Raw genomic sequence first — 17,422 nt, 5'->3', positions numbered from 1 at the left:
TTTAACAACTCTATTGAAATGTATAAGAATTAATGGCTTATTTGAAAGTAAGAAATTGTTAGTGACTCACTAGCTGTGGAGGTTTTTTATTACCTGGCAGCCTACAAGTTGTTCTTAACAATGGCTTACAACAGATCCATAAAACATTATTAAATGATACAATAAATATTCAAATCTTAGTATTTATGCATCAGATTACTTACATACTTGATCATCATTGGGACATAAGGCCACGATGAGCTCCTTAAGTAATATTATCATCTTAAATTCATGTTATTTATGCCTTTTCTGATGTCCATTTGACAGTTATAAGACTCAAGCCTAAAAAATGATCACAAAAGCACTATCCCACCTTAAGTTACATATCAGTTGGTAAATATCATCGGTCTGATATTGATGTTGCTTTTTAATGCAGATGCTAATTACCTATTAATACCCAATTCCCACTACAAATTCACACATTCATGTTGCCCATATTTTTCCTTTTTAATATACTTATATATAAATACATACATTTGTATAAGTCATTCTTAATTTTGGCTTCAACCTGTGATTCGAGCAAGCTGGTGGAGGCACAGAGACGATGCAGGCAGAAGAAACAACCCATGAGACTGATTCAAAGTCAGAAGTAATCTAGTAATCTCAAGTGAAAAAACAATATGACAGTTTGCAGGATGTTAACACCAACCCTTAATGTCTCAGTTACCTTCTGTTGGCGGCTGCTTCTGATGTAGCCATGAAATTGGGGGAAAAGGCAGGCCCCATGCTTGACAAAACAAACTGTAACTGTACCTGTGATTCCCATGAATAAATTACAGGCTCGGCTGACGCATTCATTCCTGACACTACATCGAAAAGAAGGTATTATGTGTTGGATTACATAGATTGCCAGTATTCAACATGAGCGTGAAACGCTTTTAGACATCTTGAAAAAGAGACCAACTTTTGTTGAATAGTACAGCTAATAAATGGGAAAGGAAATTAATGAAAATAAACTATATTACAGTAATACATTACATTATTGTAATACAGATGAGAAAATAAGCAGTCTCGCAATGCATTTTGAAAGTAATCTTCCCAAAATCTCAATGATCAAATGCCATTTTTTCTGCACTGAAAAATAAAGTTTGTATGACCGGTTTTACATCACTCTCAGCAGGTTGTACAGGATACAAATCAATGCTCAAGGCAGGTCAAGCTCTACACATCACTACACAGCCAAGCTGAATGGTACAACACTGCTAAGTACTCTCATGGCCGCCACTCATTCATATACATTTTCTTACATGTTGTTTAAATGCTTGGTTTCAGACATGTCATGCTTGCCCAGTTGCATACAGTTTGCTGCTAACATTAGCTTTTCCCCACAAGACAAGCTCGAGTTAATATGTCGTTTGTTTTATTATGAGCCACCATTTACAGAGGAACAGTTTCCTTACAGGGTGACTTTTTAATAGTGAGCCCACTCCAGATAAGAAAAATAAGGCCTTAAATCCACTGAAGCAATGTGGCAGACTGTCATGCTGACCTCCACAGGTTATTCAGTCTACAGGATTGAAGAAGATTGTACTCAGTCCACATGATTACAGTTTAGAAGATGAACAGTCAATATTAAGCTCCTGCGAAGACAGCAACGGCGGACAAAGATGGAGACACTAATAAAAACTTAATAGCACTTTGCAAAAAAAAACAAAACAACAACAACATAATAGAAGTGACTGCTGCTGAATCATCTCAGAAGAAGAAGCTACAGTGGCGTTGAATGCAGCGGTAGAGTGAGAGTTTAAGGCAATACTGGTAAGCACCACACCACCATATCAGAGTGATATTTGGGGTAAGATGTCCCCCAATTCATCAGTCCAGCACAGTAGGGCAGAGGAGGTTTATCACTTGTCCTGCATTTTTTCCAGAATTGGCACAATCATGTCAAATTTAGGCCTCTTTGCCGGGTCTTCGTTCATGCATATCTTCATGAGCTTGCAAATGTGGGGTGAGATTCCAGGGGGGATGGTGGGCCTCAAACCCTCCAAGGCAACCTGAGAGCCAAAACAGACATATATGTTTGTTACAGTAGAGAAGGTATTCTTGAGTGCATTAAAAGCCAGAGTAATAGTTTATTTTGCCTGCAAGCGGTTGCTACCCAGCCGCTAATGGAATGAGCGAAAGATAGCTCTGCTGACCTTCATGCCAATTTCCATGTTGGAGAGGTCGGCATACGGCACTTCTCTGGTCACTAACTCCCACAGCAGAATAGCAAAGCTCCACATGTCTGCTGACCGACGGTTGATCTCCTCTGGCTTCTTCTGCAGGGCTGGAGATCACAGAGGGCGACAAGTGAAGGTTATGCAGAGCAAACACACTGAAGCGTTGTGGTGTGTGAACCCACACAACAGACACTGCCTCCCTCTGCCTTCTGCAAAAAGCACTTATATTCAAGCACAGCCGAGCACACATTTGTGACTACTAGGTTAAAATGGAGAATTTCTATATGAATGTGATTTATTACCTAAATGTATTTAACACTACTGAATGAAAAGCTGGAAGTAGTTTTTTGTAGATAGGCTGCAGTGCAAACATTATCTGAAATGAAACTGCATTCAGTTATGCAGTTATGCTATGTGTGAGGTCAAATATCCATCCATTAACTGATGACCAGGAAACTGTGGGACCATAACCATAAGCCACATACACACATTTGTGCTGTGTCTTTACAATTCACAACACTGACTTCAGTAATCATCCATTCTCTGTGAGTGGTCATCATAAAGTGTTAAAGAAAATGCCTTTACATTCACTGTGGTAAACTAATCTAAGAAGTGCTTGATAACCACACTGCCCACAGTAGTAGGATAAAGTTATGGAAACAGAATGTAACAGAGTGGGATAAAGTGAAGGACTTAACTTTGATATGCAGGCAACAGAAAAATATGGATGAAAGAAATAAAAAAATACCAAAAGTGAGAAATCACAGTGAAAGAGGATAAATGGTAATAGCCTGGTCAATAAAGGTGTAACAATCCATCAGTTTTGATTGATGTATCTATTTGATGATCAACGACCCAATATAATTGATGAAAAGTTAAAGCATCGATTCATATCATCATTTTTAGGGCACACCACATAACAAAACCAGGCAGATAACGGCAAGCAGCCAAGAAAAAGACAGTCAAGATAACGTTATTTACTCAGGAGTAAATCAGCGGTGTGGAAATATTTTGGATTTCAGAGTAAATACAGGTTAAAAGACAAAGCACATGCCATGTTAACAATACCGATATGAGATAAGATACTCATGAAACATGATGTATCTGCCTTAGCTGCTCTGTTTCAACAATGTTCAGCTGAAAAAAAATGTGCATGCAGGCTGAAATTCATCTGAGCTGTTGTGTTGGGAAACAGAGTGACTTAGCCCAACGGTGAGTAAGAAAAAGTATGAATAATACATGTAATTTGTTAAGTTACGAGTAGAGGAACACTCCACTAGCTGCGAGGCTAGTTTGTGCAATTTAGAAGTACTTGTGCTGATAATGGGTAACAAGCAAAAAAAACTGTTTTGCCGATGAACCCTGACAGTTATAATTTGATACTTTTGTTAAAAGATCTTGTTGTTAATCCATGTTTTATGGCTGTTGGGAGAAGTCTGCCTTCAGGGCTTTAAGCCAGGTAGCCCTGAAGTTTTGGGAAAAAGATCATGGTTTGGGTTAAAATGAAAAGATTTCTGGACAAAGGCCCTTAAGGCTAACTTATCCCATGTGCTGTTTGTGTGTTAGTGGAGTCACTTTAAAGTTATCTTCACTGTACTTAACCAGTTGCAATTATTTATGTGTTGTTTTTATCTTTTATGGCCAAAAGCAAAAAAGAAAGGGGTGGCAGCTTCTTTTGTAACCACTTGTGTTACACGGGCATATGATATCGTCTCATATGGATCGCAAACCCCTGAACTGATTGGTGGACGCTGATATCAGCAAATATTGTATTGTCCAAAGAATGAATATAATATTGCATCATGATAAAACTAGTGATTTACACCCCAACTGGTCATATACATCTTTTTCTTTTTATTCAAATATTCAAATTTTACTTTATCAATTAATTAATTTTAAGTTCTTTCTGAAGATAAGACCTATTAAAATTCTTCATCTTAGCTAAATGTTTACATTTTTGCCATCTCAATAGCGATTCTCTCTGTGCTCTCAATTTCATGTCTCACTGCCCATTACATGTAGACTGTATGGAGGTTGTTTCTATGGTAACCGGTCTCCTGTACCCCATACAGTCACCACCATCATGCTCCATACACTGTTCTGTCAATGTAACGCTTTTCTGTGAACTGCTGCTATCAGTTTATGTTTTGATTTCACTGCATCTCAAGGGGACATCAGCTGTGGATTACATTTAGTTCTGAGACAGTCTAGAGTTCCCTGCATCCATCATTCACGCTCGAGCTGCTGTGGTTTCAGCTGTCACTTTGGATCCGTGCTTTATGAGTGATGCCTACCCTCAGGGGCTACCCATGCCGGTGAGTACATCCTGCCAGGACACTGGAAGGAGAACTTGACATCTGCCATGCTGATCCTGGCTGTCATGTCTTCATCTATCTGTGGAAACAAGAAGCGCCGACTGAGATGTCACTTTAAAGTTGAACAGATGACATTCACTTCTCTGCTGTTTTCTGTTTTTTTTTTTTCAAGCAACACAGTTTCCTGTGACAGGTCAGTTCATTATCCTGAAAGTTATGCTGAAACCACAGAGTCCTCCTTACCATAACGCTCTTGCTGTTGAGATAGTGGCGAGGGATCATGGGTTCAAGTGTGTGCAAGAAAGCCATTCCACAAGCAATGTCCAGTGCAAACTTCACCGCCTGCGTCTGGTCCACCACAAAGTCTGACAGCAGAATGAGTGACAAATCACAACAGGTTTCAGCCCCTCTTACTTTCACCACATATGAGGATGGTGGTACAATGGCTACTGTACAAAGAACGATGGCAACATAATGAGAAATGTGAAAGTGCCATAAATCACAAATCGTTGCAAACCACTAAAAACGGTGACAAGAACGGACTGTGTAACCAGAGTAGAAGTACTCACTGGTGCCTTCATGCAGCACATTGTAGAGAGAGCCATAAGGCATCCAGTGTGTGATGATGATGGGGTGAGGGGCGGGAGGAGACTGACATGCTCCCAACATGGGTAGGACATTCGGATGGGAAAATATCCTGGGATGGAGCCCAAGAGGTAGGGACAGGGGAGACAGACAGACAGACAGACAAACAGACAGAAATAGGCAAACCCACAGAGGATTTGTCATTAACAGATGCCTTGTGTGAGACGCAACACCTCCAAAAAGAAATAATACAAATAATCTGGTTCAATGCAAACAGACAAATGAGTGACGACAACTGCACAGAACACAGGGGCAGTAGAAAAGTCTGGATTAAATAATAACCTGAGTTTGGGATATTCCTCATTGAAGTCTCGGCTTTTCCTTGTGGTCCAGTCACGAACTTTTAGCACCTTAACAACAATCTCATTCCCCTGCCAGCGACCTTGCCACAGCTAAAAACAAGAATTAAGCACAAAAAAACAGACATGAATGGCATGTTTTGTGTAAACGATCATCAGCAATTCTGCATGACCATACAGTGTGATAAAAATAAGATCAGAGGTACCTCTCCAGACTGGTTCTCATTTATTTTAGCCAGGAGAGCGAGCTGTTTGTAGTCAATGCCTGCATGTTTGTTCAAAGTGCCATTGCCTAAAAACACAAGATGGAGTTCAGACAAAAGCCCCACTATTCATGTCAAATTTAGCACGACACCATACAGACGAAAAGGCAGTGGAAATTTCAAACACCACATCAGGACTGGCTGGGACGCCAGCTAGGAACATTTTTTCTCTTTCATGCAGCACTCTGACCAAACCGACTGATGGAAACTGGTCAGCAAATAAACTGTTTCATGTGTGTGTGGGACTCACGGGGTCGAGTTCTGGTAGTGCCTTTCCAGAACGTGTCCTTGAAGGGAATTTTAGTCAAGCTCTGCCCCATTTTCTCAGCCTTTTCTGTGTGTCAAAGGTGTAGTTTAAGATGAGAAAACTGAACACAAAGGCAATTAAGTATGAGGTAAGTGGTAATGAGGAGTCAGGATACCTTTGAGGAGTTCCCGCAGGTGAGGTTTGGCTTTGTCCAGAGGGGTTTCCCCATATTTGTTACAGATGCTCACCTGAGCCCCATTAGTCACGAGGTCCTGAGTTAAAGGACAGATTGGTGTCAGCCACATTTTAATAGAATTACACATGAATACAGATAAGTCTCAGCTTTACTACCACCAGGGGGTGCACTAACCTCAGCCACTTGATCTTGGCCCCAGAAGCAGGCATAATGCAGTGGTGTGTTTCCGTGTTCATTGGCTGCATTTGTGTCTGCCTTGCACTGGATCAGCTGAAAGAGGAGCAGAAACAAAGGGTTATATGCAAAACAAGGCTGGTCAGATCTTGTTTGGCCTGTATACAGGGCTTAGTGTTCATGCTGCCAACAAAAATCATGGAAGTTCGTCTTGCCTGTGGACACATACCAGAGGTATTGAGACATGCCTAACATTAAACTCAATAGCTGCCTGGCAGCAATTCTAAATCAGACACCCTGGAGCAGAGGCCTCACATTATGGCATATGGTATACTAAGATACAAGACATCCTTGCATTCTTTCAGAAACTAAAATATAATGTCTTTAAGCGAACACAATCGTCTAACAGGTCACTTTGTGTTCCTCTATTTTACCCCCCAGGTGCTGCTGTTCTAAAAACACTTACAATATGTGAGCTCCACATACCGGACTGCAAGTTGCATCACAAGAGCAAACCAGTGGGTTACAAAGCCTTAAAACAGGACATACATTGTACCCAGTTTTTATGCTGCGTAGGAGCTTGTGCATGCACACACTACAAGCCAGTGGATCCCAGCTACTGATTGTGCACAAATTGTGCTTTTAAATGGTCAATTATCTGCAAATTAAAAAAAGTCCATCTGTCATTAAGTCAGCCTGCAGCTGATGTATTAATCCTCTTGTCCATCCCTTTTAAGAAATATTTAAAATGTGCAAGCATTGAATAACTGAAAGATTAATTAATCAGTTTAGAGGTAAATAACTACTTTCACAAAACAAATTTCTTGTTCTATGCTTCACACGTGTTATAAGCAGGTTTAATAATCATACTTGCAGCCACTGAAACATTAAGTTTTCCCTCAACACTGACTATCTTCAGTTGCAAGAACAGACAAGACCTTCTGTCTATAATTGCTATTCATATGTCATCATTTTAGGTTTCATAATATCCTGTGTTCATGAAGCAATAGATTTTAACACCTGTGTGCTTAGAAGAGATTAGTGTCCGTTTCACAGCTTGGGCTTTACACTGACAAATAGACCAAAGAGAGAGACTATGTTGTGTTATAATGTTGGAGGTAATTCATATTCTGACAATCATCAGAAACAATATTACAGTGGGGTTACAGGATGACTAAGAAACCAGGAAGGAACCTTTTCAAGCATCACTGTGTGCTCGCCCCAGTGTTTACATGCAACCTACCTTTCCCACGATTTCGCGATGTCCATGGCTGGAAGCCAGGTGCAGAGGCGTGTCGTCCCCACGATTCATGACGTTGATGCGAGCCCCTCTCATGATGAGCATGTCCACCACGCTGGAGCGGCCCTCCCTGCATGCCCAGTGGAGAGGGCTGAAGCCGTGGTCATCTCTACAGCGAGAGAGGAAAATTCATGTTGACTTAATGTTTCACAAAAGCCTTTAGCACAGCAAAGGACTTAGCAACTTTTCCAGCCTGTCCTGCAGTTACTCTAAATATGACTTTAGGGAGAAAAAAGTATGCAGTAACTTCAGTCCCTCTGCTATCCACACATTAAGCTAATGCTTATAGCATTGATGCACGGGTCCACCCACAACCTGCAGGTCCCACAGGTTGACCCGCTGTTGGGGCAGTTTGGGTAAGCTTGTTAGAAAATATTTCGGGTTTCAGGTGATAAAGCAGCATCCTGAGTAAGTTTTTAATAACTTAAAGAAACACTGTACAATAGTTCACCTTCCACCTTTCCTTACCCTTTCCCTGTACCTCTCTCCTTCTCTGTCTCGGTCTGTCTCTCATAAAACACACACAGCAAGCAGCTTTATCATCCACACTGCTGCCCTCAGGGTTTCCATTACCTGATTTTTGACCAAGAACATTTGTTGGAAGTCTGATATATCTAAATCTCTCCATCAATAATGTTATGTAAAAAGATTTCACTCTGAGAATACATAGGCCTCACACCATGTCCTAACAGCAAGCAAGCGTGTCTCTGTCCACGCTGAATCCATCAAATATGCACTTCAGTTATGTCACGTAAACAAAACACTATCAATTAGCTGTTCATTCATGTAAACACATAACAAGTCATGTAGGATATCAGCTGTGCATTTGAGGGAGACTTAACCACTTAAAAGATGTAGATGTAGAAGTACTTGCCATCTTCCAACGTTCACACTTTTTAAACAGAAAAAACATGTTTTATATCGTGACAAAATGAAATGATGAAAATAGTTAACAGAAAGTAAGTTTTTATTGGCAATATTATCAGAAACTTTCAGCTGTCACTGATAAGTGCATGTTCCTGGGTCAAACCCTCACCCTGCATTAGGTGTACCCACTGAACTGCCAACAAATGTAAGAGTCCTGCAATAAATCCTACTTTCATTAGGTCTCCACCCAAATTATATCTAAAGGGGTAGACTAGGTATTAGAAACACCTCTAAAAATAACACAGTTTACCAGCAGTGCAAAATACAGCCACCAAAATCATAATTAAGTTGAATTAGCACCTCTCTATAACAGTTTCAACACAAACTGAATGTTATAATTTTCATAAAGCTATAATTTACTGCAGGATTGCTATATTAGACTATATTTTTTAAGCTACTAATAAACTGGCAAACGTGTGTATTTATCTGAAACTATGAATTTTCAGAATGCCTAATGAGGAGTTTGTTCATTTGTACTTCTGTCATCTTCCTCAGAAAAGGGAAGTTAACACAACTCAGGCTGAGACAACATGTAACAGGCCTCTGCTGCTCATCATTTCTCTTTGTCTCCATGACACTGGCAGCGACACATGTAGGACAGTGGCCTCGATTACATGGCAGAGTGACTGATAGCACACTTCCTCAGAGAAAAAGAGATAAAGATTGAGAGATTAAGGCGCAGTAAGAGCTGAGTGACAGAGAGTCAATCAGGAAAAGACTAGAAAAAAACAAAACGGAACAGTAAGCCGAGCATTTGCTGCAGTCCTTATAAGGCCCAGTGAGACTTCCTTCAGCAGTGCTGCACACGCATACACTCCAGTTGCTGTATGTAATTGTGTCATTCTTCATTTCTCTGCTCTCTCTGCCTGGCTGTGGTCACCTCCTCCTCTATTACAGAGTGTCCTCCCTTATGTGAGTCTCACAACCCCCTCGCCCTTTCGGTAAAATCCATACTCTCCCTCTCAGTTTCACTTAAACAGCTGGACTGTACTGATGATGTATTCAACTTTCCATACACTTTACTTTTTTCATGTGGGCTTTACTATTTGTGCCAAAACACAGCACAGTCCCCCAGATAATAAAGTTATGCACTTGCTGAAGGCCAGCATGAAGTTATGAGTAGGCAGACAGCATAATAATGTGATCAGAGAACTAAGGGAGTATTATAAATCTGGAGGAATCTGAACCCTCTGCCCCCCCTTCCTGCCATCAATTCACTGACTTGTATTCGCAAATCCTGCAAAGCTCTGCTCAAAACAGCATCAAGAGCCCCACAGAGACCCTCAGTCCCACAACACACATCTATACGTGCATCTGGGTGACCTGCTGCAGTCACACCAGATCTGCTATGTGCAATTTCCTCTCAGACCAAAAGGGCAAATCCTAAAAACTAATTAGCCTAAGTTTATGAGATAGAAACTCCCCACAGTCTCACTTCTATGATTTTATTAGTTTTCTGTGCTAAGTCTGTTTAGGTTGTACAGTTTTTTAAGTTAATGGCTGTGTTCTTCTGAAGCACACATTCACAAAATTATCAGTTTGCTTATCTGTACGATCTTATATTCAGTATTTGCAAATAACTAAAGGTGAAAGGAGAAGCTGATTCATGGATTAAGGCCTGAACATACTCGGGCGGAGCGTACACGGAATGGACTCCGCGCGGAGGTCCGCGCAGGCTCAAAGCGGACGTCCGCAAGCCCTGTGCGTGCAAAGCTCAGATTTTACGACCGCGCGGACTCCGCTCCGCGCACCAGTGACGGCTCGGCATGTATTTTTCACATCGCAGGGATTTTTCACGGACATTTTACAGGCCCGAACATACTCGGGCGGAGCGTACACGGAACGGACTCCGCGGAGGTCCATGCAGACTCAAAGCGGACGTCCGCAAGCCCTGTGCGCGCAAAGCTCAGATTTTACGACCGCGCGGACTCCACTCCACGTATGTTCCGCCCGAGTATGTTCGGGCCTTTAGTCAGTCAATTTGTGCAGGACCTCAGGACAGCTAGAGATACTTTCATGTGGTTCTAATGGGAATCCTTGAATAAAAAACATGCATAAAATTACTCTGCAACTACTTTGACAGTTTATTAATATTGGTCATGTCTTTCTTTGTCATCTTTCTGGTTCCAGCTCCTCCACTGTGAGGATTTGATGCCTCTTTCTTTTATCTTTTAAATCTAACTAGTTATGGTGTTTTAGTTGGACAAAACAAGACAGTTAAAGATGATTTTATTCACCCATAATCATTTATTATAAACAAAAAAAGGGCCCCAATCCACATACAGCTGCTAAAAATGTACTACTGACACATCAAGTGAGGCTCATGCCTCTTCTCTGTGTGTGGATTTCTATTCGGGGGACCTTTTTATAGGATAGATTTTCCCTTTAAGCTCGCTTCATCCCCACAACCCAAAGGCACTTGAGTGCCAGTGTTTTCTGCTGCTCACCCCCTCCACACTGGCTGCGGTAATTTATTTCAGGCACTTCCACCTGCCAACAGTGCTCAGTTTGGCAGACGGAAAAGACCGAGGAAGAGCCCCTGTCTGCACCCTGTATGTCTGTGCCTGGACATCCCTGCCAGGTCATGTAACAGGCCTCAGACCAGGGAAAACAGCATCCTCGAAAACATCTAACAAATGAATGACTAACAATACTTGGACTGTGACACTGGAGAAATTTATAGTCTTTACTCAGTCATCTCATCACAAGTCAACAAATTACTTTATGCTCTGCACACAGATATAGACTACATCTGTCAGATGTTTATTGCCAGCTGGAACTAAACATAGCAGGTTTTATTTGACCTGAAGTGCATACTGTGCAGTGGGCATGAGATTTTCTACAGATAAGAAAGAGACATAAGGGGAGGCATGTGGTGAGAAACCATCAGAAAAAAGAGCGTGCAGTGGTCTTATTGATAGTTAGTTCATGCTTGTGTTTTGATAACAACAAATATCTGTTACAATAACAGAACAAAGGCTAAAAGGTAATCAATGTGACCCGCCATCTTGCTGCTACTGTTTACTTCCGTTTCGCATTGTGCAACATCCTTTGTTGATGATGTATCATTGATAACAATGGTTATATTCAAAACTGATGAAGTGGGCTGGTTTGCTCAATAGCGCCAAGGTTAAAGAATCCTGAATGGAACAAGTTCAAGAAGCAGAGCTAATGTGGTGAAAAACATACCCACTAATCTGTGTTAGCTAGGGCTTGGCGATGAATCAAATGATTTTTTCCATTATGATTTTGGCTACCAATGATTCCATTTAAAGTTCAAGGAAATCCAATGTTGAAAAGACAAGTCTTTTAAATACAGCAAGCTTAATAAAAGCATGATGTTTCTGAAGTCTGTGAGTAATCGTGTAAAATAATAGTCAGCTCAATACTGACCAAAATAATCGTGATGATGATTTTAGCTGTAATCAAGCAACCCTAGTGCTGGCTCACTCACAAAACTGCTATCACTGACACCATTACAACCTGCACGAACAAGCCTCTAGTCTACAGTCTGCATGCAACAGTACCCACTGCAGAGCAACAGGCTCACACTGCTAAAGAGGTTACAATCAGTATTCACAATGATATCCACCACCTTCCCAAAAAAGAAGCCTCAACATTAACAACAAGGTAAACTCCATAAAAATAAGTGCTGTCCAACTATCAGGAAAGTGTTATCCTCAAACCGTTATTCACACACATACAGGGCCTCTTCTGGACGTACATATGAGGAGGCTAAATACAGATCACCATTAAAGCCACGATTACACACTCGTAGGCCAAAGAAATCACACGAGCACTTAAGTCAGTCCTCTGAGACTAAAAACAACACAAATGTGGCACTGAGGAATGGGTTGGGCACAGGACCTCATAACCCTTAAACCTGTAATAAACACCGTTTTCATACCACTAGGGCTGTAACAATCATTTTCAATATTGATTAACATGCCATCTTGTTTTGTTCCACAAAAGTTGAGAACAGCATCACAATTTCTTAGAGCCAGAGATGATGTTTGCTTCGGGTGTCGTCTGACCAACAATATAAATCCAGAGATACTGTATTCAATATATTCTAATGTAAGACAAAGAAAAGCAGCAGGTGCGCACATTTGAGAGGCCGGGACACAAGACTTCAATGATTAATCAATTGTTAAAATAGAGTTACTGATTCATTTTCAACAAATGTAGACAGCTGAAATTATTAGTTGTTAAGCTGATTATTAGAAAAGTCCCCAGCAACTATTTTCATAATCTATTATCTGACATTTTATAGTCAAAATTATTGACTATGTGAGAAAAAGACTAGCTTGTCCAGCCTAGACTAATCCATTGACTAACCTATTGTTTCAGCTCTACATATAACTTGAAATTAAAAACCACAAATTACCCTTCATACTAATTTTCAACACAAAACTATAACTCGTACCAACATTATGCACCAACTGGCAAAGAGGTGGTGTAAAACATATTCAGAGAAGACCATAGAGGATGACCGTATTGTAAACATTTAGGAGAATTTGTTTGAAACTTTGCAATTAAGTCTTGTAAACTTGGAGGGAATGTTGAGGGGAAATGATAGCAGCTATCTAATACCACTGGGAGACGAATACCGGAAACACACAAGTGGAGGAGGGGAAGGAGACGTGACCTGCTATGGCTTACTGTGCATGTCCCGCCCCCAACACACACACACACACACACACACACACACACACACACACATACAAAGATCCACTGTCTCGTCACACATAACTCTTCCAGTCCTGCCCCATTACAATAATCTCCTCCCCCTCTCTCTCAGTTTTGGTAGGTGGTAGATGTTTCCCTCGGGCCTCCTTGTAAGGAGATTCAGCATTCCACTACTACTCTCTGTATGGGGGTTACATCAGTGTAAACACACTCTCATCGAGGAGCGCAGAAAATATTATAGTAAGGATCTGATAGGCTGAGATATAGTGGGTTTACTTAAATATAGAAGGGGAGGAATAACAAGTTCTGTAGGGAAATGAAAAGACAAGAATAAATGGATTTCACCCACTGGGGGAGATATATCAACCGGAAAAGGGGACTTGACATGTAATCAGCTAATGGACGAGTCACATGTAGGGAGTGCATGGATCCACACTGGCTTGATGTAACCATACTGGTTTACAAAAGTGGGAGAATTGGATAAGAGTAACAGAAAAACGGAGCAAACACAATCAGCACTGACATTAAAAGGGAGAACACATCTCTTTTCATTCCTGCACAAATGGCTGAATTAAAAAGGAGGAAAAAAGCAAAAGTGCTTCAAGAAGACATTTTGCATATTATAATAATTAAAAAACTTTTTTTTTTTTTTTTTTTAAATCATAGCAAAAGCTGTGAACAACTCTTTTTAGCCAAACTATAAAATGCAACTGGAGACGTCTGAGTGTCTCAGATGGCAACAGAACAATCCTATGTTTTCTTAGCTTGTCTTAACACATTATTAATAGATCAGACTAACTAGTTTACTTCCGGATGTTATCAGAGTCACACCTCTTAAACAGAACCATGTTTCATTTTGTTACCATTCTTACATGAGACATTAGACGGTCACACTACTACTTGAACATTTTTACGTTCAACTTTGAAACAGCATTCAAAGAAAATGAAAAAAGCAGCCACTAGTTTCTCTGACACTTCTGAAACGTGTCCACTGCAGACAATTCTTCATCAGTGTTATAAACAATCCAAGCAGATGTCAATGCGTTTGACCTTCTTACCATAAATGTACTAAAACAGTTATAAAGGCAAAGAGGAGAGCAGCTCCAACACAAACAGTCATTATAATTAAATAGATCTATTCAGTCTCTTTGTGTTTACTCTGAAAACAAATACCGGTAGTCTAAATCTGGGAGTCCAGAAAGGAAGCTTCACGGGTGGTCATCACTACTTGACAGCAAGCTCGGCCAAGTTTCTCTTTACAGTGTCAGCTGAGGATACAGAAACTGCTGAGGATGGACTAATGATCTGTAACTATCAGACTGATATTTGTATAATAAACATGTCAAATCGTACAGAGGCCTGCAGCATTCTGTGCATTCATGTCCAGTCTTTTTTTTAAATTGCCATCAAGCCCAAAGTCAATTACAGCAAAAACTGCAAGGGTGACTAACTCGACCATCACAGTGGGTTTCCTGTCCGACATCGTGCTTTTGAATTACTCCGCTGGCATTCTGGACATAAACATGTGCCCACAAGGAAATGAGTTCAATCGCAGGTCAGGCTCTCGCTAGGGACTGAAAAGGCGGGCTTTCAGTCTGCATCAGAAATTTGGTTTGAGAATGCAACATTTAAAGTAGACAAAAGACAGACAGTGTACCTGATATGTAACTGGGATTCTGGGTTACGTTATCTAGCATCACAGACTCATGTTGTGGCAGGTCTCATGCAGATAAAGTGTAACTGTCAAAATGATCATTGACTGAAAAGTGAAGATACAAAATCTATCAGTGTCTGTTTAACTGTGAATTAACTTTATGATGATTCTTGAGCCTGTATAGATAAACAAATGATTATTTTTATATTTTTCCCAGACAAGCTAAATCAAATGTTTAACAACAACAAGAGCCTGTTAATTTTTAATCAGCCTCAAGCCATCGACAGAAGTGATTTGTGATGTCTGGATACCATTAACATCCTACTGACAAAGAAACACACTCATAAATAAACTCTGGCTCACCCTTGATTGAGGTCATTCTCCGTATTGTCCAACCATAAGCGAACTGCCACTGCATTGCCTTCCCGGCACTGCGTGAAGATATCATCCATTTTGACTGGTGTATTCTCCTTCTCTTAAGGCGCACCCGTGATTGTAGATGCAGAACTGAAGTGGGACAGATGAGGGAGGCGACCCGAGGGGTTCAATAGGTTCCTGGCCAGCATCAGTCCCTCATCTGGGATAATGAGCGACACAGTCAGAGATACTAAACAGCACTCTGGCAACCCTGAAAAAGGACACAATGAGGGAATCTGCTCTGTTAACACATCTTTTAATCAGTTTAATCTCTATTCCAGACAATTGTACAAACCTAAAATGAACAAAGCTCAACAACCAAGCTAGTGTTGAGTAATCTTATCCACCCATAAGAGTGGGTGGCTGTTCCCGACTGTGACTCACAACACTTGGTTGTGACTAGCACCCTGTACACCAGTGTACATAAATACCTTTATCCAGTGTGGCGCTAAGTCCTGTACTTCCTTAATACTTGAATTAGCACTTCAATTATTATTCATTTAATCAATTAGATGACTGACTGGAAATTAATCTGCAATTCTTTTGCTAATCAATCAATTGTTTAGTCATTTATCAAGCAAAAAAGTCCAACACTACTTGATGCCAGCTTCCTACATCTGTGGATTCTCTGTGTTATGTGATACTAAACTGAGGATATTTGAGTTTCAGCTTTATTAAAGTCTGATTTTAATAAACACAAGAGATACAGAGAGAGACTGAAGTGTAAATAACATGCTTCCTCATATTTCATACAGCCTAAACTATGATGAAACTATGTGTAGGCTGAATAAATAACATAATTGCAGGTCATTACCAAAGACAACAGATTGTGGCAGGGATAACAAATGTGGCATGACACTGGCAAAGGACTGGGATCACAGTTTTTGACCTCTAATTACAATCAACACAAATGAAAAGACACACTTCATTCATGTTTGAATCAGCCAAGCACTCATATTAAAAACAGGTTGGTAGATGATAGTATAACTATAGCTGCAGCTCATCTTAATGTACTGTCACTGCGCAGGTTGGCTTTGTTCATGTATATAACATAAACACTGCATCAACCTGGTGCCACAGTAATGAGTTCACCGTTAGTAACCCACTGTCTGCACAGCACTGTGACTAGCTACACTGCTATCTCGCTAACACACAGGAACAGCTCATTAAAGTTAGCTGGTTATCCCTTCAGCTCCTGTCGCCACCACCGTGTACGTTTATTACACTCCATTAAACTGAAAGTGACTGGGTTAGCTCTAACATTAGCTAGCATCCTCTGGCTGACAAAATGAGACACAGGCTAACAAGCTAACCAACTGCCCTGACGCCGCGGACTGTCTCCGTCTCTCTCATTTGACGCTGACTTGACTGAGGTGAACATGTAACAATATAGGTTGGTGGTTTGAACAGTCCAACGTGATATTAAATATGTCTCCAATATGATAAACTTACCGGGTACAGTCGCCTGTTGCGGTGAACAGAAGTTATTAGCAGCGCTGTGTGTTGTGTCCAGTAGATTGAATGCTGTGGGACGTCCACACCCTCACTGCCGCCGTACGTACGTGGTAACGTTCAATGAAAGGAAGAGAACGCCCCGCCCCCTACAGGCTGCACAGGGAACTGCAGAAGGGCAAAATATTCACAGCCTCAGGTCACAGATTTTTATTCGACTTTATAAGAGGCATCAACAAAGTTAGAGTGTGTGCAGTGACGGAGGAACATATTTTGTTTATGTAAACGTAGCAATACTACAGTTTAGAAATACTCTGTGACTCAGTAAAAGTCTTGCATTTAAATTACAGTTGTTTAAGTACTCTTTATGCAGAGTGGCCCATTTAAAAATGTGTAGGGCTTAACATATATTTTTGTTATTATGATGATGCATTATGTTAATAATTTGACTGTTGTAGCTGGTAAAGGTGTGGCTTAATATCTGCTGAATTTCTCATGGGTGATCAATAAAGTCTTGTCTTCATTTTAATGCATCCAAGTATTCATAGGTATCAAATAGCTGTAGTGGAGTAAAAAGTACAATATCGTGGGGTAGAATTAAAAGGTATCTGGCATAAAATGGAAAGTACCTCAGTATTGT

General features: G+C 40.6%; 1 protein-coding gene across 2 annotated transcripts; it reads right to left on the bottom strand.

Moving 5' to 3' along the window:
- Window positions 1–67: 67 nt before the first annotated feature.
- Window positions 68–16,885, bottom strand: LOC125888378 (integrin-linked protein kinase). Of its 2 annotated transcripts, none has more exons than XM_049575714.1 (13): window positions 16,783–16,885; window positions 15,277–15,541; window positions 7,587–7,752; window positions 6,344–6,439; window positions 6,149–6,245; window positions 5,977–6,060; window positions 5,670–5,755; window positions 5,447–5,556; window positions 5,089–5,216; window positions 4,763–4,884; window positions 4,499–4,598; window positions 2,181–2,311; window positions 68–2,036 (listed from the first exon to the last, which is right to left on the bottom strand). In XM_049575714.1, the coding sequence occupies exons 2-13, from the start codon at window positions 15,363–15,365 to the stop codon at window positions 1,887–1,889; spliced, it is 1,359 nt and encodes a 452-aa protein (XP_049431671.1). In that variant the 5' UTR covers window positions 15,366–15,541; window positions 16,783–16,885; the 3' UTR covers window positions 68–1,886. The 2 variants fall into 2 exon arrangements, with proteins under 2 accessions (XP_049431671.1, XP_049431672.1); XM_049575715.1 differs by having other exon boundaries at window positions 15,277–15,490.
- Window positions 16,886–17,422: the final 537 nt, after the last annotated feature.

This window comes from Epinephelus fuscoguttatus, linkage group LG5 (assembly GCF_011397635.1).
Source record: "Epinephelus fuscoguttatus linkage group LG5, E.fuscoguttatus.final_Chr_v1".
In the NCBI taxonomy this organism is placed as follows: domain Eukaryota; kingdom Metazoa; phylum Chordata; class Actinopteri; order Perciformes; family Serranidae; genus Epinephelus; species Epinephelus fuscoguttatus.
The sequence above is the reverse complement of the archived record's forward strand: the minus strand, read 5'-3'. Positions and strand labels throughout refer to the sequence as shown.